The sequence below is a fragment of the Phalacrocorax aristotelis genome, chromosome 7, assembly GCF_949628215.1.
Source record: "Phalacrocorax aristotelis chromosome 7, bGulAri2.1, whole genome shotgun sequence".
Taxonomy (NCBI): domain Eukaryota; kingdom Metazoa; phylum Chordata; class Aves; order Suliformes; family Phalacrocoracidae; genus Phalacrocorax; species Phalacrocorax aristotelis.
The window spans coordinates 24527890-24551712 of NC_134282.1; the positions used below are offsets into that span (position 1 = coordinate 24527890).

At 36.8% G+C, this 23823-nt stretch overlaps 1 protein-coding gene across 2 annotated transcripts in view; it reads left to right on the forward strand.

Annotated features, from left to right (window-relative positions):
• The window catches only part of CAB39 (calcium binding protein 39), a 42934-nt gene extending 20205 nt beyond the window's left edge, over positions 1-22729 (forward strand). For both annotated transcript variants that reach the window (XM_075099310.1, XM_075099311.1), the window contains exons 2-9: positions 1513-1669; positions 9804-9968; positions 13814-13932; positions 16844-17012; positions 17760-17819; positions 18423-18488; positions 19346-19489; positions 20276-22729. In XM_075099310.1, coding sequence (XP_074955411.1) covers positions 1556-1669; positions 9804-9968; positions 13814-13932; positions 16844-17012; positions 17760-17819; positions 18423-18488; positions 19346-19489; positions 20276-20464 — 1026 coding nt within the window. In that variant the 5' untranslated portion in view covers positions 1513-1555 and the 3' untranslated portion in view covers positions 20465-22729. The remainder of the gene's footprint in view (positions 1-1512; positions 1670-9803; positions 9969-13813; positions 13933-16843; positions 17013-17759; positions 17820-18422; positions 18489-19345; positions 19490-20275) is intronic.
• Positions 22730-23823: the final 1094 nt, after the last annotated feature.

The window sequence follows — 23823 nt, forward strand, 5'->3', positions numbered from 1 at the left end:
GCCTTCATGCTGATACTTTTATCTGAAAGCAGTCTGATTAAAAACTACCTACCTTATGCTTTTTATCAGCTGTGTTAGGTCAGTTGCAGACATGGAACAGTAGAGGTATGATTCCCTGTAGCTGGTTGCCTGAAATACCTATTTATGGGAATTCACTTGGCTAAAGATCTGAGTGCTTCTATTCTTCACCTTTAAATTGGGCCAGCCCAACTTGTTTATGTTAAAAATCAAAATAACTCAAAAAATAGCATCAAGTAAGTACTTTTAATCCTTGATTGTTATTTCAATGATTGGTATTTTAATCAAGGATTAAAATGCATGGTATCAAGTAAGAAACTTTAACATGTACTGGTTAAGTTGGCTCGTGACTAACTTCATGGACATTGTATAGAGAAATAAATTACTAAGTTTCAGAGTAATATCGCTTCTCTGTAATGACAGTGTAATCTCTGCTCAGTCGGCTTTAGCTGTCTTTTGTGTCTAGAAGAAGTAGCACTGTCAGCATTTTTGATGCAGGATTTCCTGTTCTTCTCTGTCTAGATTAGAGTTCTAGAAGTGTGCTTCATGGAATTCACTTGTAAGAAGTTTTTATTATTGTTTAAACGGGGGTGTATGTGTTTAGTAACAAAAGCTTTTGTCTACTCATTTATACTAGGAATACTTTTCTGTTTTGTACACAAGTGTATATATAGGTGCATGTAAAAGCAAACATATGTAAATATACAGAGGAATGGGTATATTTGGATTTGAGTGCCAAATATTTCTAGGGAAGGAAAATTGATCCTGTAAGAGAAGCTTTATATTTTTCAAAAAGATACATATCAGGTGTTTGGTTTTAATGTTTTCAAATGCCTTATTTATGTCCCTGTTAATGGTAGCAAATTTTGTTTCCCATAAAATGAGTGGGGGTGAGACTGTATTTCAGTATAAGTTAGAGTAATATTGGTATGAAAAAGCCAGGACATACCAAGTGTTTTGACACAGGAATAAGCTGCTATCTGTAGCCTCATCTGCATCATGCTTGTAGCTCCTGCACTAAGGCACTGGCTTTGTGCTCTGCTTTGTATTTGTTATGGAGTGAATATGGGTAGAAGTATGTACCTGGACAGTCATTGTAGAGCCACTGAGACATAATGACTTGTGTGTCAAAGACCTGATATGAGAAGTCATTTTGCTTGACAGCATTAATTAGAATAATTGATCCTTGTTAGTCTTGCCTATATGTGGCATTTGTACAGTATGTGGCTTTGGATATAATTAATGTACTCTTTAATTTGTTCCTGTAGCATAAGATAACAATCTTAATGTGAGTTCATAGATTCTGTATCTTGTGTTTTAAAAGAATTAGAAACACAAGCGTTTAAGTTTGTCATGTCAAGCTCTAGTTCAGCTGTCAAGGGTGGTTATTGCACATATGAATATCATTGCTACTCTCTCTTGATCTTCATGTATCTTGTTATAATGACCTCATGTTTCTGTTTTTGACGTGCTTTTTCCCTCCTCCTTTTCCAGGTGAAGCAGGAGCTGTAAAAGGAAGACCTTGTGGCTCGCAATCATGCCATTCCCTTTTGGCAAGTCCCACAAGTCTCCTGCAGACATAGTGAAGAACCTGAAGGAAAGTATGGCAGTGCTAGAAAAGCAAGATATCTCTGACAAAAAGGCAGAAAAGGTACAGCTGGTACTTTCCAATTGCTAAACAGTAATTGAACGGGGGGGGGAAGACATGTACAATTCTTGAAACTGAATCAATTAGGAATTATTTTGGGGTTTTATACTCTGATAAAAGGTAACTTTGAACAGGTGTGTTTCATATTGGTTGGTTTTTGCATTTCTGTGCCACTGGCAGCTGATGCAATACTTAAAATAGTTTGGTTTGTAACTGTAGGATGTTGCATTCTTTAGCAAGCACCTCACAGCCATACAGTGTTCTGGGGCTTGTGTCCACTGCAGTGGCTTTACTACTGTTAACAGTAGTTCTGTGCTTGTCCATGCAGATGTTCAGGGAGCAGAGTGTGTCCGTTACTGAAACTGAGGAACCTTGCATCTCCATGGATGTCAGTAGTGGATATATTTTTACCTTTCCTTGCCTTTTCTTTAGCTGACAGGAAGATGTGGTGAAAAGTTCCTGTGATGGTGCAGTTTGGTTTGCTACTTCAAGATCTGTACTTGTCGACAGTCATTTACTTCTCAACTGGTAGTCTTGATAGCTTTACTAAATATTCAGCCTGTGTGCAGCAGCTCTGTCCCATCTAGTGACTGGTATGGCAGGGATATTTACTGTTTAGATGAAGCTTTTTGTGATAAACTCAGCACAAGGGCATAAATTTCAAAATTAAAAAAAAAAAGCACCCAAAACCAAACCAAAAAAACCCAAGCAAATGAAACATCTCCCTCTCCAATCTACCAGCTTTTGAAGCAGGCAATGATACCATCCTTGGATCCTCTCCCAGCATTATTTAGCTGTTCTGGGCCATTCTTGGCACCCTTACAGAGTCCCATGTAGTAGTTAGTCACAATCTTGTTCAAGTTCACCAGTATTTTTAAGCAGAGTGTGGCCGGTTTCTCTACATCCAGTTTCACCTAGATTTGGTGCTACTACTTTAAGTGCAAGAGAATATGGGTCTTAACTGAATTGCCATCTTTATCCTGATATTCTTTAAAATCAGCGTGTTTTACCCCAGCGCCAGCACACACGGTATGTTCCAGGTCTCTTGCAGTGTACAAACATAGCATTTTTCCCTGATGCTGCTTCTCTCTTGCTGGAGAGAAAAATGTTATGGCCTGTTATGCAGGCCTGTGTGGAGGCTGGCAGGGTTTTCCTTTGCTGCTGCTTATTTTCTTTCTCTAATAAAGACACCTGTCAGGAGAGGAGAGGTAGGTGCATTCTGAAGAGTCTGTGTTGAGACATTGTACTGCCTCCTTCATCTCAGCCTCATTAATTCCTGGAGATGTGGCTTGATGTTAAAATCTATGCTCTCTTGTGTCATCTTTATTGCTTACACCTCTAATGAGGAACAGACTAGCCTCATTCCATTGTGCATAGCTGTGCACTGGATCACATGCCTGTGTTCTTGATGCTGTAGCTGAAGATTATTCCATACCATTTGCCTCTTGCTGGCCGTTAATCCCATACTCCATCTTCTATAAAGACCTCATTTATTTGAGGCTGCTGCTTTGACAAGAAATAATATGCTAAGTCTGTAGAGTTGTTTATCTTGTGTCATATAAAAAGCAACATATTCCGCTTGAAGGAGAAAAGAAGGCAACCCATGTTCACTAGGTTAAACGTGAGGAGGGTTAAATACTGATACAAGACTGAGCTTGGTATGGTAGTGCTGTCCTCTGTCATCCTTGTTATTCACAAAGGAGACAAGTTGATGAATCTGAACGTTCACAACACCAGTGTCCACTCCTCCATACAGAGATTCTTCAGGAAATAGTTGTCTCATTGGCAAGCCAAGACTTCCATGATGGTGACTGTAGTTGTGGTGGTTTATCTCAGGTTCTCAAATTGTTTGCTGGTTTGATAGATAAAGTTCTTCAAATCTTAAGAACCAGTCATCACATCTTTGAGGGTACAGCTCTGATTAAACACCCTGAATTCATGCCCTCTTCCTACATATCTATAAAGATGACTGGAGTCACTTTGGGGCTAAAATACAGCAAGGGTCTGAGCAGTAGTCATTATTAAAAAAGAAAAATTTCTACATGCCCATATCAATAGTTAAGCATCTTTCTGTCTTTCACTACCCCTTTTATTATTATGATCCTTTCTGCAATGTAACTTTCCAGCCTCCTTTGGAGAAGAACTCTGGCTAATGAAAGGGTGAGTTCTGTGGCTAGTAGTGTAACAGAAATAGAAAAAACTCACTGCACATAAAGCACAAAAATCATTACCCTTTAGGAAAAGGGAAGGAGAATGCCAGAGTGTCAAGAGTTTTTCTTGGTTTATAATTCCATTTTATTAGTGATTAGAATTGTAGAAAATATGGTGTCTCAGTAATATCTGCTTCCTTGTTGCTGTTTCGTTCAGGGGTGTGCTTTTGTAGCCTGTCAGATAACAGCAATGGACTTCCAAGGCTAAGGAGCATGGTACATATTCAGTGTTATTACTGTTTGTGGTAAAGACAGCCTTTTGGGTGCAGGGAATACTTACTTTTTCTACACTACTTTGTTTCTTAAAGTTAAGTACACACAGTTGTATATTTTCTTTACTCTTGAACATATGGAATTTGAAATGTGTGTGGTGATCAGACTAAAAAAAATCCAGCACGTGTTGAAGTGAACTGAATGTTTCAAAATTTAATCGTTGTTTAAATATTTCTTCCACAAAATGACGTTAACTGGAAATGCCCTTTTGTTTTATACCGTATGGCTGACTGAGGTTCCAAAGACAGACTAGTACTTTTCTACTGCAGTACCAGTGTTTTTAATATGTGGTTCACTGTGGTTCCTACCACGCAGCAGCAGCACAATGCTGTTATGAAAATATTTAGTTTGCTACTAGGTAGAGGATGCAGTTTGACAGTTTCCTAATGCACTTGGAAATACAGATCTGTAAGAAAATTAGACAAATTATTTTCCCTAGAAATTAAAAGTGTAATTATGTTTGAACAGAATACCTCAGTTGTTTTCATGCTTAGACTGAAATTTAAAACCTTTAATGTTTTGTTAGAGGAAGAAAAAGCAAAGTAAGAAACATTTTTAAAGCTTGGACAGAGTGCTCCTGTACATTCTCTATAATCCAAATGGAAGAGATTCTTCAAAGCAAAAGCTGTAAAACAACGGTATTGATCACAATGCATCTTGTTCAATTATGAAACATTCTGCCCTGTAGTACTGGGAAATTTGTTTCATAAATAAAAAACTGAGATTCAAAAAGTGAGTTCTGGTTGCATGTTAATCGACCTTTTTTTCTGAGCTCTGTGAATACTGGAGAAAAATTAACCTGGTATTTCTCCAGCTCACTTTGAAATGTTCTTTAAGTTTGTGATACCTGCTTAGGAACTGAGATCTGAAGTGGCTGTAAAAGCTGGGCTGTCTCTCACTGCCTCGTGCACTGCGACTCTGGCTGCTTGTTGTCTGCAGTCTTGTAGTTAGGATAGAGACAATAGCTTGCTGTCTGTAGTATTTTGGAAGGGAAGCTTGAAATAACAAGCCTCCCTTTAACTGAAATTATTAAAAATTAAGCCTCCCTTTATAACTGAAAATGTGTTAATCACACATGCTGTTTTCCATTACTTGTGTTTTTTCAGAAAGGGGGGGCTGAAGTAAGGGAAGCTCCTTCGATACAAGTGGGACCTACCCTTGATGTAGTCCTTTAGTTAGTCTTTTATTCACATCTTTTTCTCCTCTTTGGCTGATATCAGCATTTATTTTTATACTATTGGTTCACTTGGTTTGTGGCACATGTTTACTGTCGTGAAGGTAAATATTTACTCATGTAATAAACTTGTTCTTCCCTACCCTCTGACCTTGGGTTAACCTGCTTGTAACAGCTCCAGTTTTGGCTTTTGGGTAATTGCTTCAGCTATGTTGTTAACCTGCATGGTTTTATTGCAGGCATGGTCGGACTCTCTTTTTTAAGCTACCACTTCCATACAATGGACTGTGTACTATACGTATGGGACAATGCACTACACTGTTTTGATTAAGCTGTCCAATTGTAATATTATGTCTTGCTGCCAAAGGCATAGATCAGATTTTATTCAGTGAGTTAGCACTGTCATTTACAAAGCAGTAAAATATGAAATTTGTTATGCACATGTGTGTAATAAATTTGTGGTTGAAAGAAGGCTAAAGGTTAAGTAATCTGCCTTGCCTACTGCATGGGGCTGTTACTCAAAGGGTGAAGATGGGGCTGCTTCTGGAAGTAATGGGTAAGAAGACATACTTCTAACTGAACTTAACTCTTTAATCATAGAATACCAGGTTGGAAGGGACATCAAGGATCATCTGGTCCAACCTTGGTAAAAGCATGGTCCAGACAAGATGGCCCAGCACCCTGCCCAACTGAGTCTTAATAGTGTCCAATGCTGGGGGATCCACCACTTCCCTGGGGAGATTATTCCAATGGCTGATTGTTCTCATTGTGAAAAATTGTCCTCGTGTCCAATCAGAATCTTCCCAGGAGTAACCCGTACCCATTACCCCTCATCTTTTCCATGTGACTCCTTGTAAAAAAGGAGTCTGTCGTCTTTGTGGCCACCCTTTAAATACTGGAACATGGTGATAAGGTCTCCCCTAAGCCTTCTTTTCTCAAGGCTGAACAAACTCAGTTCTCTTAGCCTTTCCTTTAATGGTATTTTCATGCTAGATGTCTGCTGAAAAACAATACAATAATTTTTGACCTTTAAAATAAACTAGTGGCACTGATGCAGATAATAATGTATTTACAGAATTGAATGGTTTTTAAAATGTTTTGAAAACCTGTCAATTTAAATAGAATTATTAAAATGACATTTGTTACTTATGATAGATACTGCTGTAGACTAACAAAAATATTAATCAAGTACAGGCTCTAAACTATAGATAGCTTACCTTTTTGATGAATGTTTTAATTAATAGCGCAATTTATGTAATTGCATTATTGATGTGGATAGAACCCAGAGCCATAGACCCGGAGCCTGCTGAGCTTACCTTAGATACTTAGGGACTGATCAAATGTTCTTTATCTTTTTCTACTGTTTCTCTAAGTAAAGGCAAGTGTCGCTTCATAAAGCTCAGATACTCCAGCTGTAACAGTCTATCTGGAGTATTTGGTATTTGAACTGCTTAGCATTTAAGGAAACAGTAAATTTTGGGAATATCTGTGAAATACCCTGGAGACTGGAATAAACTATAACAGATCGTAGCTATATTGACATGCAACAGATTCTGGTGTGACAATTGTACATGTGACTTCATGCTGTCTAATTTTATTTTTAAATAATGCCTTCTTGTCTTTGATAGAAGTAGAGAAATAAGTATTTTCTTTACACTTTACGTGGGTTGTTGGATGAACTTCATGCATTTTGATCTTTCTCTAGGGATTTTCTTTCGTTAAGGCAGCACATTAGGCAATTATTTAGATCTCAGTATCATAGGAAGTCTTGCAAGTCATGCTAGCTAGCCTTTGTTTGTCTTGTTTGAAATTATTGATATTTGATGTAGCATTGTATTTTCAGGTGGAAATTCCATTCTGCCTATGAAGTGGGAAAAAGCAGCTCTGCACATCATGTATTTGGAATATATTAGAGGGTTCGTGGAATATAGAAGAGTAGAAAGATTCTATAACAAGTTGTAAGAATGGTCCTTTTGATGTTGAGTTTTGGAGTAGAAGAGGAGGGAATATAGAAATTCATATTTTATGGATGTGTAGTGCATCAAAAGACCTTGGTTGTTGATACAATACTTTAGAAAACCTCATATTTCTGTATTTTCAATATGTATCCAGAAAGGATAGTTTGACCTAAGTTGAAGGGATACAAGCAAGTCTCTTTTCATGATGAAGGTGGTCAGACATTGGTACAGATTGCCTAGAGAGGTGGTGGAGTGTCCACCCATGAGGCTGTTCAGAGCGTGCCTGGCCATGAGCCTGATCAAGCTGATAGGACTTTGAGGTCGGCCCTGCCTTCAGCAGGCTTCATGAGTGGACACTCCATGACCTCTTTGAGGTACCTTCCAACCTAAGCTGTTCTGTTTCTGTGTCTCTAACCATTTCTTCCACTAAAGCCCTATGTCATTCCAAGTTCAAATGAAGCACATTCAGATGGTCTTGACAGTTGTGAATAGCATGGGAAATAAACTCGTAGTGTCTCTTCTTGAAGTTACTGAGTTGTATGTTCATGTTTAGGCCGGAAGGTGCTGCTTTTTGCTTTTTTTTTTGAGAAAGCACTTGGTGTTTGGAAACACTATTTTTTTCTGTCTGGTTTATAAGCATGTGCATTACTAGCGTCTTTATTGGGGTGGTAGTGAGGGAGAGCCTTCAAGAGTGACTATAAAATTTTTGGGGGGTTGTTCCATCTGTTGTGGTTTTCACAGGACGAAATCTCCATTGGCATTCTTCTTAATTGCAGGCATGCCCTCAACATTGTCACCATCTTGCTTAAAATAGGTAGCTACCTGAACGTCTGCCTTTCTTCCTCTTTCATCTTGCTTTCTAAACTAGTGTGCAGGGACAAACTGCCATAGAATTTTTTTGCTACTTCCTCTTTTCATGGACGCCATGCTTCAGAAGCATCTTTTCATATATCCACTTTTGACAGATGTTCCTGTTCTTTTCCTAGTAAAGAAGCAGAGCAGTTGTGATGCATAGTACTATTACAGTATGGTGAGTTGGCTTTCCCGTTTTACGTCTTCAGGAGCTGTCATGAATCTGAGCAGTCATAGGAGCACCTGCTTCTTGCTGTCTTACTAACAGTGCACAGAAAATCCTTTGGAATTTTGATTAAGGAGGAGAGAACTGGGACTAGGAACCGCAATTAGCAAGAAAAGGGAGGCAGCAGGGAGTGGGAAGTTGTGGAGGAGCTAAAAATGATATGGAGCCTCCTTAAAGGTCATGAAATCCTTACTTGCATACCTAGCAAAGCTGGAATCGCTTTGGCTTGAATAGTGCATGGGTCATGCTGACCTTAAGCCTCTCTAGATATAATGCACAAATGAGAAATCTTTTTACATACCCCTTATAAGACAGGTAATATTCAGAAAGTGATCATTTTTTCACTTCATTAATTTTCCATGTGCTACCAATCATAAATATTTTACATTGAAGTGTATGCATACCTTGTTGGCAGGTTCATCTAATTACTAAAAATTAGTGCACTTACAAACCATTCAGACTTCTTAGGCATGTGAAGAACTAATACAATATAAATAAGCCAGCTATTTATGATGATCATTTTCAGTGTTTTGCCTGCAAGCTGCACAAACATATATATTGAAAGTAGTTCTTTTTCCTCCAAAATAACTGTGTTTAAGATTCAGAAGTGGGTGTTTAGCAGTTGTCTTGTTGATTTTTTTTAAAAGATTTACTCATGAGATTACTCTTCTTCCACTGCTAAATGTTGTTCCAGCCCATCATGGCAATTTAGGTATTCCTTACACTGGCTTCCCTAAGTGACAGGTCAGACCTGTCCTGTCTTCTGTAAGATGAACAAGTGGGAAGCATCTTAGACTTCTAATTGTCTCCTGTATCACTGTGTTCGAGTGCATCGCTTTCTGGGTCTGTTTCCCAGTTTGTTCTTGCATACTGAGAGAACCTGAAAATTAAAGGAGATCCTTTTTGAGGTTGTGTTAGTTGGAAGGGAGAAATTTCATCCCCACTGACTGGAATGGGAGTCTAGTATTTGACAAAACCTGATGAGTGCAAAACCTGTAGGAGGGATACAGGTGGTCTCTGAGCAGTTTGCTAGAGATGACATGGAGACATGTGCTGATGTTGTCCAATCTGATCCTGTGTACCTCTGTTTGACAGAATGGAAATTTTGTTGGGTTCTTTTAATCCCATTGCTGTTCTTTAGGAGGTTTTTGAATGGGAAGTTTAAAGACAGTAAAATGGAAGAGATGTTTGCTTTTGGTAACTTGTCAAATAAATTGCGTGTGCCTTGCCTCTGTTTGTTTTTGTGTTTGTTTTTTTTTTCTTTTTAAAATAACATCAGAGATTTATTTGCAGAAAGATTACCCATTGTTTTTTTAACAAGTTATCATTTCCTGATTTCCCCCCCCGCCTTAATGGAAGCTTGCAGATTATAAGAATAATAGAGTATACAGTTACAAAGACAAATGACACTGTACTCTAACTATTCTTTTCCCATTTTCTTTAGGCCACTGAGGAGGTCTCAAAAAACCTTGTTGCCATGAAAGAAATCTTGTACGGCACAAATGAAAAAGAACCACAGACAGAAGCTGTGGCACAGCTTGCTCAAGAGCTGTACAACAGTGGTCTTCTTAGTACCCTAGTAGCCGACTTGCAGCTGATTGATTTTGAGGTAAGAAACGAAGTTTGACCGTTCTTATATTGTATATGGTAAAATAAACACATCTGAATTCCTGCCACTTTAATTGGTTAAGACATCTTTCTTCAGCTTTTTTTTTCTGGCTGGGACAAACTGATTAGATAGAGGACTGCTTGTTCCAAACTACATAGAATATTAAGCAAATATAGAATATGAAATCTGTGCTTTTAGGCACATAAACCACACAAAATTGAGGTAGATAAACCTCTAATCCTGATGATACAAGTCTGCTAAAATTGTGGAATAGTTCTCAAGTGTTGTGTACACAGAAGTAATAGTAACACGACAGTGAACACAAGCTGTAATACCACAAGGCATGTCCATATTCTCATCTTGGTAAATTACTTGGAAAAGTAAGAATTATCTTGGCATTTATGAAGAACTTAAATATTTAAGGTAACGCTGGTAGTTTTAATAACATTCCAGTATTTTTCTCTCTCTTCAGAAACAAGTGATGCAACATTTTTTGTTCCCTCATCTTTTTTCTACTCATTAAAAAACATTTGATACATTTGTATTCAAATGTATCTCTATACAAACCTCTATCTAGTATTTGTCACTATGTCATATGAAATAATTTAGTTTCCCAGTACCATAGTGAAAAATCATCCTATTTAGTTTTAAGTAATTGTAGTACAATTGGATTTTCCTGTTTTCCCTGAGGTACCGCAAGAAGCGTGTGGTTGTCTATGAAAACAGCCAAAACCCATGTATCTTACTCCACAGCCTTGACCATAAAGATCATCCCACTTAAGGTTGCTTAAAAACAGTATTGTTCATAAACAAGTTGTTCACAATGCAAACACAACAGTTGAAGGTCCTACTGTAGTATAACATTCAGAAAATGATAGCTTTGTTGTTTCTTCTCTCCCGTCCACCCCACCCATAACTCCCTCTGATTTGTGTTTAATTGTAATACAGTGGTATTTTTTTCCCCTACCCATACAAGTGTTTATACCAAACATAAAACATTGAGGTTATTAAATAAGCAAGGAGACCTGGGAAAGCTGAGAGGGAATGCTGAAATATGGTGGCCTTTCATTGCTGAAGAAAGGAAATCATGAATAGTGATCTGGATTCTGCTGACCTCTAGATTCTTATCAGCTTGGTGTTTACTCAGCCCAGTTATTAGCAAAGGAAACCTTCATTATCTCCTGGTAATGAAGAATGATAACAATTTGTACAGGCTTGCTCTCATTAAGGAGAACTATTCATTTTATTCTAAGGGGACTTGAAAAGATTGCGGGTAGTTTCCTGCTTATGGACTTTCTGCTGCTTTGTTACACGAGGATATGACGGTTCCCTCTTGAAAGAAAACAAGTCATTCATGCTGCTTTCTAGGCCTGACTACATCTGCTTTTTAAGGATGGGATCTGGCAGACTGTCCAGCTATTGTTGTTATCTGGAATTAATGTCAACACACTTGTGCTCCAAACCTACACTAGTTTCCCAGCTGTTACAAAGTCAATCATGTGTTGGCTTTGACATTCCAAATCTGTGTGGTTGGGGTTTCACTGAATTGGAAAGGATTTTTCCATTATGGAGGGGGATACAAGCTTTTGGTTCCTGTTGGTTCTTAAACTTGAAGAGTAGGTGCCTCACTACAGTTTGAGGTCATTCAATGATGAAGTAAACTTTTTTTTTGTCAAGAGCTTGGCTCTCATTCCTGAAGAAGGTCTCCTTGTAGAACAGGAATAGACAGCTGATTAATATACAGGGACTGTTCTCTCTGACTCTTAAACTGTCTCAAATGTATTTGAATCTGAACAGCATGGTAAAAAAAACCCAGAAAAGTAATGAAGTAAAAAACAGAAAAGTAACAAATTTAATGTTTTAATTAAGAAACTGTCTGACCATCCAGACCTTGCTGTATGTAAAGGCCTGTTTAAAATTATATCGTTGTCTGGAAGCTTGCTTTCCACGTAAAGCAGTCAACACAACCATCTACTTACCAGTCTTACAAACTTACCAGTTTAAGACTTACCCTGCTGATTTGTGCTAGTGTGTCAGTAGGAGAGATGGTGTCCCTTGTGGAACTGCTATTTTTGTTCTTGTGTGGTGGGATTTGTTTGTTTTTGTTTGGGTTTTTTTTTGTTTATTTTTCTCTTTTAATGAAGGAAAAAACCCCAAAAAACCAAAAACACCCTTTGCATAGGGGAGGCTGAATCGTATCTGCTCAGAAGACAATACTAGCACAGTGTCCCTCTCACCTCTCACAGTCGTGACTATTGGCACGGGGTTCAGTGTCTGTTTGCCCTTGTTAGGCCATGAGATCACTTAGTAATGCCTTCACTTAACAATAACTAGCTTTGGTATTACTGTGTACCACTATCAGTTCAATTATGTGCATAATAAGGAAATGCTGTTCTTGATGGTGAATCCAAAGCAAATTGTGAGATCTAGCGCAAAATTGGCAATGTTAGTGAATAAGAGTTGATGACTATATTATGTGGAGTTTGAGTAAAGCAGTTTCTGGAAACACTGCTCTACTCATTTCAGAACAAAGAGTTTTGGTGTTGCTTTAGGCTGGCTTTCAATGGAATTGTAATTGAGAAAACAAGCATTTACAAACAAACTCTTATATCCTGAAAACAACACTAACAAAACTGTCCATGGTAATTCACAAACATGCCATTTGTAAAACTACAGTCCTCCTATGTTTTTATAAACATTTGATGTTTTTCTTATGCAGTCTTCTTGATGTTGATCAGAAAACTGAAATAATTTTGAATAATTGCAGTTGGTTTTAAAATTCTTGCTAATTAAATATGCCCTGCATTTTACTCAAAAGCTTGCTGATGTGACTCAGGGAGTTTATAGTACAGCTAAAGAATGTCAAGAAACATTATCTACATATGTTTTCTGTGTATAATATTTGGGAACCTTCAGGTATTGTTGCTTAACAGGCCTTTATTTGCAATTCCAGGCTTAGTATATGTTTGCCTAGGCTTTTTCTGGAGTAGATCTGATAGCACATAGTCCTGAAGTTGTGTTTATGGCAATCCAAAATGGAAAGTTAATTGCAGAAATCTGGCTTTTAAATGGTGCATGTGAATGACTGTGAAAAGTGCTTATATTTATAATCAGCTTTTTGTCAGATGTCCGTACCAATTTGTCATCTTTAGCTGTGGTCTGACAGAAGGAGGTGTGTGTATATATTCAAGAAAGAGAACATTCCCAGTGCTGTTTATACTGTCTGGTGCTATTCTTGTGTGTTTTCTTGGGTTTAATCTGTGTTGAATTCCAGCATCCTGGTCTTATACTTCTTTTGTCCATTGAAAAAATGTGACTTGCATTTTTAGGTCAGTGGATGATTTCTCTTTGTAGTTTTTATTTACTTATTTAACTTACAGTTTTAAGTTGTATGTTAACACTGCAGTCAGACATGCTCTGCACACTCTTAATGGTGGCGTTGCATGTTCCTAGGCAAGGGGAGAGCATAATGGAATATTGAATAAAACACACTTTCAGGCAAGAGTACAGTTAAAAATTGGTATGTTATTAGCAAAAACAAGCATAAAACAAGCCCAGGAGATTGATGCTACATAGAAGTATCTGGTGGAATATCAACTGGCTTTACTTCTTAATGTAAATTACCTGTGATCTGGCTGCAACATGATGTAAATTTTTGAGTGCTTTGGCATATTTGAAATGGGTGTAAAGAAACAGAATATTCCATCTGTTTGATATCAGAGTACAGAGGCTGACCAAACTGCAGAACTCAAACGCTATGAATGCATGAGATGATGATAATGTTTCATTGTTACTTGCCTAGTGGACTTGAATATTATGTGTTTAACTGCTGATGTTTTTGACAGGGCAAAAAAGATGTTGCGCAAATTTTCAACAACATTCTCAGAAGGCAAATTGGTACAAGAACTCCCACAGTTGAATACATCTGCACTCAACAGAATATATTGTTCATGCTATTAAAAGGGTATGTACACTCTGAAGCATAAATATGCTTTTATGTGAAGTAAGAAGTTTTTAAATGCATGGAGAAGCAGTGAATTCTGAAATGTTTTTTCTTCCTTTGCTGTATGCTTGATTCTTTTTTTTGTCTTGGGGCCTGTAATTCCTCTAAGTAAAGGAATATTTGAGTAATAAGCCACCAAAACTACAATTTTGCATGAAATTGACTGAAAATTGAGAACTGTTAGTAACCTAAAATATTCTTACTGGAGCAGTGCAGAAATTTTCCCTTCAGAATACTGTTTGATCCTATTTAAACTATTTCCTTGTGAACTTACTCCTTCACCAAGAGTTAAAGGCAGGTTTTTTTTCCTTTAACCACTGTCACTTCCAGTTTTCTGCCTATCCCCTGGTCTTAGTTTGGTCTTAGACTTTTTATTCATGGTGATTTATATTCCTGTAGTATCAGAAATGCACCAACTCAAACTTGACCAAAGAAAGAATGATTTGGGGCGAATGGTGCATGCCAGACAGCTGTTTCTGCCTCTATTTTGTATTATCTGGTGTGCTGTATATTGGAGAATCATGCCATACCGAATACATGGCTGTTCATGTATAGCGCTGGCTCTCAAATCATGAAAGCAGAAAGGTGTTGTTAACATTTTCATGTTAAAATATGATTTAAAAAGAAAAAATGAGAATGTGCTCTCTCCATTTAAAAATAATTGCTCACGTTTCTAATATTAATTAAGAAAGTTCTGAAAATTGCAATTCCACTGTGTTTTGGGATAGAAAAATTCATAAAATATTAATAAACCACTGCAGCTATTTCAAGTACTAGTTTTATAATTTGTGTTAAAGCTGCTGGGTAAGTTTACTGCAGTTTGAGTACTTATTCCACCTACTGGGAGAGCCAGAGGATGTACGAAAAGGCCATGCTTCTCAGGGAGGTACTTGCCTGTGTTATGTTGGTAGCACCAAGATGTGAGGATAATCAAATATATTTTTAACATTTAAACAGGAAGCTTTATTCTGTTTTTCTTTTTCCTTTTCCTAGTTCATAGTATTAATCAGAGATGCTGACTAACCTGCCACATACATGGCATATTAGGCTATTTTATTTTAACATCTCCATGTTTACCTCATCTTGGCCACTTGCGTAAGCCACTGGAAGACGGATCATACAAGAAACTTTGTGGAGAAAGCAGGGGCTTTACACCTTTTAGTGTTGTGCTTGCTCCAAAGGTTTAGCTCCTGAAGCAGTGTGGAATATTTGCTTCAATTTGTACAAATGTGCACTTATCTGCCAGAAGTGCATTGTTGTGGAGGGTTTTTTGGTGTTGGTTCCCTGCCCCGCCACCTCCCCCCGCCCCCGCATTACAGCCCTGATTTTTGGGGAAAGCGAGATTTAAATGTTAGAGGGTCAAAAGGATTATTAATTTTAGCATAACACAAAAGAAAATACTGATTCAGTACTTCAAAATAATTTACAAAAGAAGGCAAAGACATTTGAGGTACAGAGAGATGAAGCTACGTTCTCAGCATGCTCACACTGATATGTGACTGAATGAGGGCTGTAACACATTCGTGTCCTGATTTTTAGTCCGTGTTGTCACTCTTCAGAGAGCGTTATTCTGACAGGGATTGTTGAAACCATGTATTCATAAGTCACAATGTTTGAAATGGGCATTTAGTTAGCTTTAATGACTTAAATGTTACATCTGGTATCAAACTGAGTCAAATTCGTATAAACTTAAACTACAGGGCGAGTTGCAAAAAGTTCAGTAGATTTCAAATCCCCATGACCAGTTGAATGGGAAAGTATTGCAGGATTTAACATGAAAATTAATTCGTAAGGAAATGTTTTTGTATGGTAATATAGGTAGTGCTAAGTATGCACAATGATACTTTGCTCCTGAATTATTCTGGTGAATTTAAATTAGGTTCCAATGGCATAGGACGAAGGATTCTTTAGGTGGGAGGCAGGAAGGTATATAAGAAGCTTTGACTGCTCCAGAACCAGGTAGGAACAGCAGACCTGACTTTTCTGTAGTCTGGGATAGCTTATATTGCAACATGCTGAGATGAGTTCTTGGTTTGGAAGGGCAGTCCCATCTTCTTCCAGGGTCCTACTGTTAGCTTGTTTGGGAAAATAAGGAGCTGGTAGCAAGTACAAAGCTGTATTTCTATCAAATGTGTCTTAAACATACTGTTGTGAGATTTTGGCAACTGCTGTTGGCATATGCTAAAATCAGCTGAGAGGACCGTGTAGTATTTGAGCAAGAAAGCCTGCCGAGGAAGTAGCTTTATCACTTCCATCAAATCGGTGATCGACATGTTCCAGAGATCTCTTGTAAGACAATGTTTTGCTAGAGGCAATAGAGACTCAGACGCAGAGAAGGCGTTCAATATTGTCCTTATGATCAGAGGATGCTGTTGCCAGAATTTCAAGCTTGAAGCCCATGATGCATAGAGTAGGCAGTGATGCTGAAAAATGGTTTCATGAAAGAGGAGACATGAATTAGTCCAGTATTATCAACCCTTCATGCTCATATTATGGATAGTTTTATAGACATTAATGTCCTGTTTAAGCAAACGGCTTTCAAGACAGAAATCACTGCTTTTCCAGATGCCTGCAATCCCACCAATAAAAAACCCACCTGATTTTGAGTATGAAGAAAATGAATTTTTTTTTTTTTGGTCTTGTTTCTCAGTTTGGGAAAGTCATTTTTATTGCCTATAATTTGGCAATAATTTCAGTACTATTTCATAGAAGTATTTAAAAGTGGAGCTTAATGCAGAAATAAGTACCTCTAATTCTTTGAATTTTTGTTTACTTGATAGCACTGAAAACCATCACTAGCAGTGTGGTACTGCAATGCTAACTTGTGAAAGTATTTATAATGAATCTTTGGTTTGTTTGTTTTTTCTAATAGGTACGAATCTCCAGAAATTGCTCTAAATTGTGGAATAATGCTCAGAGAATGCATCAGGCATGAACCACTTGCTAAAATAATCTTGTGGTCAGAGCAGTTCTATGATTTCTTCAGATACGTGGAAATGTCAACGTTTGACATTGCTTCAGATGCATTTGCCACATTCAAGGTAATCTACATACATTTGAATTATTATTTCTGTAGTTCTCTGCTATGTGAACCCAGATACTGTGTGTTACATTCCTGGGCAAGATAAGCCTAGAGAGAAAGAAGAAAAATCGGTGTGATGCAAATGGATAACCTGGAGACTGTTCTTCCTTATTTCTCAGAATGCAAGATGTTCCTTTAAATATATATACTCTGTTCCCAATAACTTTTATTCCAGAAAGCAAGATTTAAACTATCATGAGTTAGCTAAATATATGTGCACTTTCATGCCAGGGGCTTTTAAATCTGTGTCTCCAACTCCGCAAGTGAGCAAACTATTTTCCATTCTGTTACAAACCTGAGTATATTTGATGCTGATGCTTTGTCTGGGGAATTTTTTTTTGTCCTAAAACAACCAGTTATGGGACTATAAGCATAATATTAATCACTGTTAAAACAGTGGGTCTTAACTTTGGTTGTGTATAGTTCTGTGCAGAGCATAGCCTTGATGCCTAAATGGCATTCTTCAGTGATAATTCCACAGGCTATTTACCTGTGTGAAATAACATAACACATAGCAGACCTTTCCTAAGTGATGCCAAGAGCTGTAGGTATGTCCAGGTAACTACATTCATGTCCTAAATTTCTTTGTTTAATGAAATAGCAAAGTTTTCTATTGGATGTCTTATGTGTACTCACTGTTTAATAACGATGTATATGTACTGTTGAAATATTTTAGGAAAAATACTGGTTTTGTGCTCTTTTACAGGATTTGCTTACAAGACACAAGTTGCTAAGTGCAGAATTTTTGGAGCAACATTATGATAGGGTGAGCAGATTTGTTTTATTCAGGATTTTCCACTGCTGTGTATTTTATTTGAACAAATCAGTATTTTCATTCCTTGTTTGGCTTTGGTTTTGGAAAATTACATACAGTAAATTGACCTTAGAGTCATTTCTACCAAGCAGTAAAATTAAGATCAAGATCTTATTATTGAATGTAGAAAGGTGTAAAAACAAGACAACTAGAAACTAGGAAAACTAGATCTGATTTTTCCGCTAGAGGGAACCCTTTCCTTGTCTTTTTCTTTTGTCTGTATTAACCCACAACAACTGAAGAATACAAGATAGTGCTCCGCCACCTGCTGGTGACTCCTGAAATTAATGAACAGTGTTCAGTACCAGGAACTATTATAGTTTAAGAAATGATGAGATAACTACTTCCACCACATTGCAATCTAAACATTAAAGGCTTGCAAAAGTGTAAATAATTTTTTTTTAAAGCAGTGACTTACAGGAACCTACTGTGATTTCAGATTTTGTTTACATTTTTGTTATGGTTTTCCATGTCCTTCGGTTTGTTGTAATCATTTGGAAGAAGAGTGCGTGTGACACTTGGAAAGGTCCTAACCCTTCTTCCTTCTGTGTTTAGTTCTTCAGTGAATATGAGAAGTTACTTCATTCGGAAAATTATGTGACAAAGAGACAGTCGCTTAAGGTAAGGCAATTTTATTCTTAAATGCAAAGTTAGAGAATTCCTTTAATTTCAAGGTGGGTTGACTTCAATTGAAATGGCTTCAGTAACTGCCTTGAATAGTGTTTATTTTTATTTTTTCATATGTTTTAATTCTTGGGACCAGCTAGTTTTCTTCAGTCCAGTCCTTCCATTATTTAGTGTCCAGCACACACCAAGTCATTTGTCACCCTATGGAGAAATAGCTATATGCAACTATGTTTATTTTTGTTGGGGTTTTTCCTTCAACAAATCTGGACACATTTAAATAATTTAATAAAGATTCACATGGTGTGACTGTAACAGTACTAATCTTGCATTCAACTAGGTCAAAAATAGTGAATGTAAATATAATACATAACTTGTGGCAAGGGTGGTACTTGTGGGGAATATCCTTTTATTCCCTTCTGGACAAAGAAGGTAGCAAAAGAAGTGTAAATATTTCTCATTTGAAGTACTAACTCTTTTTGGTTGTGTTTTTGTTCTGTTTTTTAAAGCCACATTCATTTTGGTGACATGTAGCTTCTGTATAAATTAAAAATTAAATTGTGGGGAAAAAAGAATGAAAAATACTTTGTTTTCAATTCCAGTTCATAACAAGGGGGGAACAAAAGGCAATTTCTTTCACTTTTCGAGAGACTTTTTGAGTGGAAGAGAAACTGCATCATTGAAATAAGAGTAAAATGCATGCTGCACTTAAGAATTCGGGATGTTTGAGTTCTGTTGTTACTATATTTGCAGACTGGTGTCAACTACTCAGTGTGTTTGAAAACACTTCTGAAAAAGTCTCTTTTATGTCCCATATCAGTCACTTTTTCATTCGGGCTTTTTTCCACTTTTAGCTTCTTGGGGAATTGTTATTGGACAGACACAACTTCACAATTATGACGAAGTACATCAGTAAACCTGAAAATCTAAAACTAATGATGAATCTTCTACGAGACAAGAGTCGTAACATTCAGTTTGAGGCCTTTCATGTTTTTAAGGTATGTTTAAAAAACCCCACAATAAAACAACAAAAGGGCTCCACCAGAAGTTGTTTAGTTAACATCTTAGCTGAGTCTAAGTGAAGCTTATCTTAATGTCAGCTAAGTGGTTAAATAAAGACAAACATTACCACTCTCTTTAATACGATCTATTTTTACAAATAACTGTTCTTGTATCTTTTGAAAATTATTTAGAAACCACTCAGGGACTTTCATGTGATTGTCAGTGTAATCTCTCAGAAAAATTTGGAGTTAAGAAAGATGAAGTGCAGTAGGACGAGGAGGAATGGATGATTTCATGAGAAATGAACTATCTTGAAGTTCAAAGTGTTTTCATCATGCTGCATCATCTATGAAGAATAGCAGTATTTTAGTCAAGTCACCTAAATTTCAAAGCCTAAATTGTAGTTTGCACATTGTAACAGATGCCTTCTGACTTTGCAGCAGACAAGCAAATAGCTAAGAGCTTGGAGATACAATCTGAGGTATAAAAGTTTTTAGTGAACTTTAAGATACCCATCTGATGCTGTATATCATATGAAACCATGCATTTGCTACAGAATTTAACTGTGAGGTGTCTTCAGTGGTTTCTGCAGAGGGTTGCTGATCCACCTCCCCAGTTGAATTTACTTTGGTACTGGTGTTCCATTATCTCTAGAGAAAAAATACAGAATAATTAAAACATCAATTTAAGTTGTCATCTGTATTTTGTTGGCTAGGTTTTTTTTTTTAAACTTAGCCCTCTGCTTCCTACTGTTATGCTAAATGCCTTCTGTTTTCTTGCAGGTGTTTGTAGCCAATCCTAACAAGACACAGCCTATATTAGACATCCTTCTAAAGAACCAGACCAAACTTATTGAGTTCCTCAGCAAGTTTCAGAATGACAGGACCGAGGATGAACAATTTAATGATGAGAAGACCTATTTAGTTAAACAGATCAGGGATTTGAAGAGACCAGCACAGCAAGAAGCTTAATCTCCAATAAACCCTTAAAATATTAAACCCAAATTCAGCATTTGCTGTTAGATATTCAGCATCAGGCACTCTTACCGATTCATGAGGAACATTACTGCTAATCTGCTGTTCAGTGAACGGTTTTTGTTTTTCTCTTTTCTTTTTTAGTCCGAGTTGAAAAACATAGCTGCTGCTTTCTTGCACAATGTGGACTTTCTTGATATTTGTGTCATTTCAGAATTCAAAGACACTGCTTGTTTTAGGAGTCCTGAAAAGAAAGATTCTAGGTTCATGAAAGCAAACATATAGATACTAGTTTGGTTTAGGAGAGAAGGTATTAACGTAGTTAAGTAACAGGTTGCATGCTTGCAAATCTGAATAAATCTGTATGTTTGCACTTATACCTTGTTTGAGATATGAGCACAATGTGACCTGTGCATACCTGGCACCATAGTATAAGATTATATGCCTTGATTTAAAAAAACAATGTGCAGTGCTTTATTTGTAATCAAAGGGGAAATGTATCTAAGATGTGAGCTTATTGGGATAAACAGTTGTCTTGCAAATAAATTGATATTGAAACTTAGCAACCTTTTAAAAGAATGAAATCTCAAGGTTCATAAAGAAAATGTATATATGCCTTTCACTGCTTTATAGAATTTTTTTTACATGATTTGATTTTCTGAGAATTGACTTGTAAACTTGGAAATATGTTCTAAGGGGTTTTGTTAATTTTACTTTAAGTGTATTTCAGACAGTAGACCTAGCAGTGACATTTTGCATTTCATTTCAACAATGCTTGCTGGTTTCTTTTGTATATAACTCCTAGGCTGCTCATTTCTTTAAAATATGATTTAATTTGTACAGCAGAGGAATGTTATTGTATTAGTCTGTAACTATTGCCTAATATTGAGTTTTGCAAAATGAATGCTCATATGTAATTGAATACTTCAGATCACATGGAAATGCTGATTTAACAATTTTAAGTACTGCAGCATTAAAAGGAAAAAAACCCAAACAAATTCTTTGTATTCACTTTTCTAATGGGGTGCCATCAGTTAGGGTAGGCTGAAATAGAGAACTGGAACCCTTTGTACTACACTCTTACTGGATAATATTGGCCTTATCCAATTAAACTAGCATTGTGCTCACCAGCTCTGCAAATGGCAAAGATTATGCTAAATTAATATTGATTAGTCTTACTCCTGGGAAGCCTGCAGTGTATAATTTCTTTCTTACAGTACATAACTCAGTTGTAAAAGTGAATGATTTAATTCCCTCCAACTTCAAGAAACAAGTTCATAGGTGTCCTAGAGTAACAAAATGATTTAATTTTGATTTTTGTTCTTTAATGCTGCAAACTGTCAGTATTTATAAAAACAAAAAACCCAACTGATTTTGCACCGTGTTTTTGTTACTGTGACCATACAAAAGAAATCCACTAAGTGTAGCTAAATGATGTTATTAAAATTTTATCTACCCATTATATAGTAACTAAGCTAAGATAACAACCAAGTGAACTTGTGGATTGGAGTCTGAAAGTTCAAATTCTGCATGGCTGAATCTGAGAATGCCATAGAAAATGTTTGTTGCTTCCTGTCCTCTTCCTGATTAAAATATTGTGGAATCAGCAAGCTGAAATTCCTAAGTGGCATTTAAGCTGATTTGAAAGCCTTCACAAGGGAAGTCGGATAGGTCCAGAAAATTGAGTGTTTTCACTGAGTTGTTTAAAATTGCTCGTAATATTTTGATTGGCCTTTTAAAGGTTCTTAACGTGTCCTTTGCAAACCAATTCATTTTGCCTACCGGAAAGAAAATAGCTTACTTCTACTGAGGATCACTTACACAGGCAGACAGAATTGGCCATGAGGCGGTATTATAGTTCAGTACTAACAGTCTATTATATTTTGGTTTATCATAGCTGAGTGGAGGAAAACATTATTTGCCGAGTTACTCACCATAACATATAAGGCTTCCTCTTTAGAAAAATGTAGATGTGCTAAAGATTTATATATATAAAGAACTGAAAGCATTTGGACTGGATTAGAGGTTACTCTATATTAGGCCTTGGAAACAATGGCTATGGTGACTTTTTTAATATGTGGAAACATTTGAATGTTGGCTTTTGAAAAGAAGTTGTATTTAAATTAAAGCTCATTTGATGTGCTCTTCGTATTAAAAAAAACTATTGTTCTGGAAGTGGTTTCTTATCTGCTTGAAGACTTAAAGGTATTACTGAAAGTTATTTAAATGATGTGAGCGGTTTTGCCCCCCCCCCTTTTTTTTTTTTTAAATAAGAGATGTATACAATTGTAATTCTACTTCTGTGGTAGCATTTCAGTTCTCCTGAGGAAAATGTGTTTCTTATCCAAAAAATCTGGCTGGCCCCATAATTTAAATTGAAATAAAATTTTGAAGAAAAACATGTGTTCTTTACTGTGTTACTGAAGAGGATGAGTTTCTTGTGGATGTATATCTGTTCTCCTTTATTGCCTTAGAGGGGCTCAGCTTTCTCCCTTCTCAAAGTGAAATAATTTTAAATCGTTAAATCTCTGGCTTGCAAAAATATTTTTAAGGAATTAAGACAAAGTGCTCTATTAGAGATATAATATTTTTAAATTAATTGTTGGTAGCCTCTGTTGCTGATTTGTACCACTACTTGCTGATTCTATTCCTTGCTACTTGCTATTCCTACTTGCTATTCTGTTCCTCCCTGCAAAGAGTGGAGATGCTATTTCCTGTGTCAAGTCTAGAGACAGGACCTGATAGGATTAGTGGAAGTGAATCCTTGGTAATTTTTGGCCATTCGTGTCTCTAAATTTGAGGATCCAAAAGTGTGTGCAATGGGTAGAGCTTTCCTTAGGAAATCATGTGGTCTCTTGGCCTTTGAAGCTGTCTGCCTCTGACCATTTTTCACAGGTAATGCCCCAAGTTATGCAGGGTGGCAAACATTATGAGTGTGTGTTACATTTAAAAAAAAACAAAAACAAAAACAAAAACATTCAGGAGTTTTTGATGCAGATCCTTCAGATGGTTTTGTTTAGCAAAATTGCTGAAAAAATCTGATTTCCTGCCAGGAACATACTTACCTTGCAGATAAAAATACTTGGTCTTCTATAGCCCCTACTAGAGGCTACACCTGTTTGAGCCTTTATGTAAAATATTAATATTTTTCACCCTCGCTTGACAGTAAGATCACTGGTTACAAGGGGAAGGGAGAAATTTATACCTGTCAAACAAATTGTGAGTTTTCATTAGAAGAAAGAGTGGTGAAGTTGGGTACTTGACTAGGTGTTTGGATGAAATGGAGCTGGCAGAAGGAGGCACTGGAAATGCAAGGAGATGTTGCACTGACCTCTCAAAATTTGTTTTCCCCACAG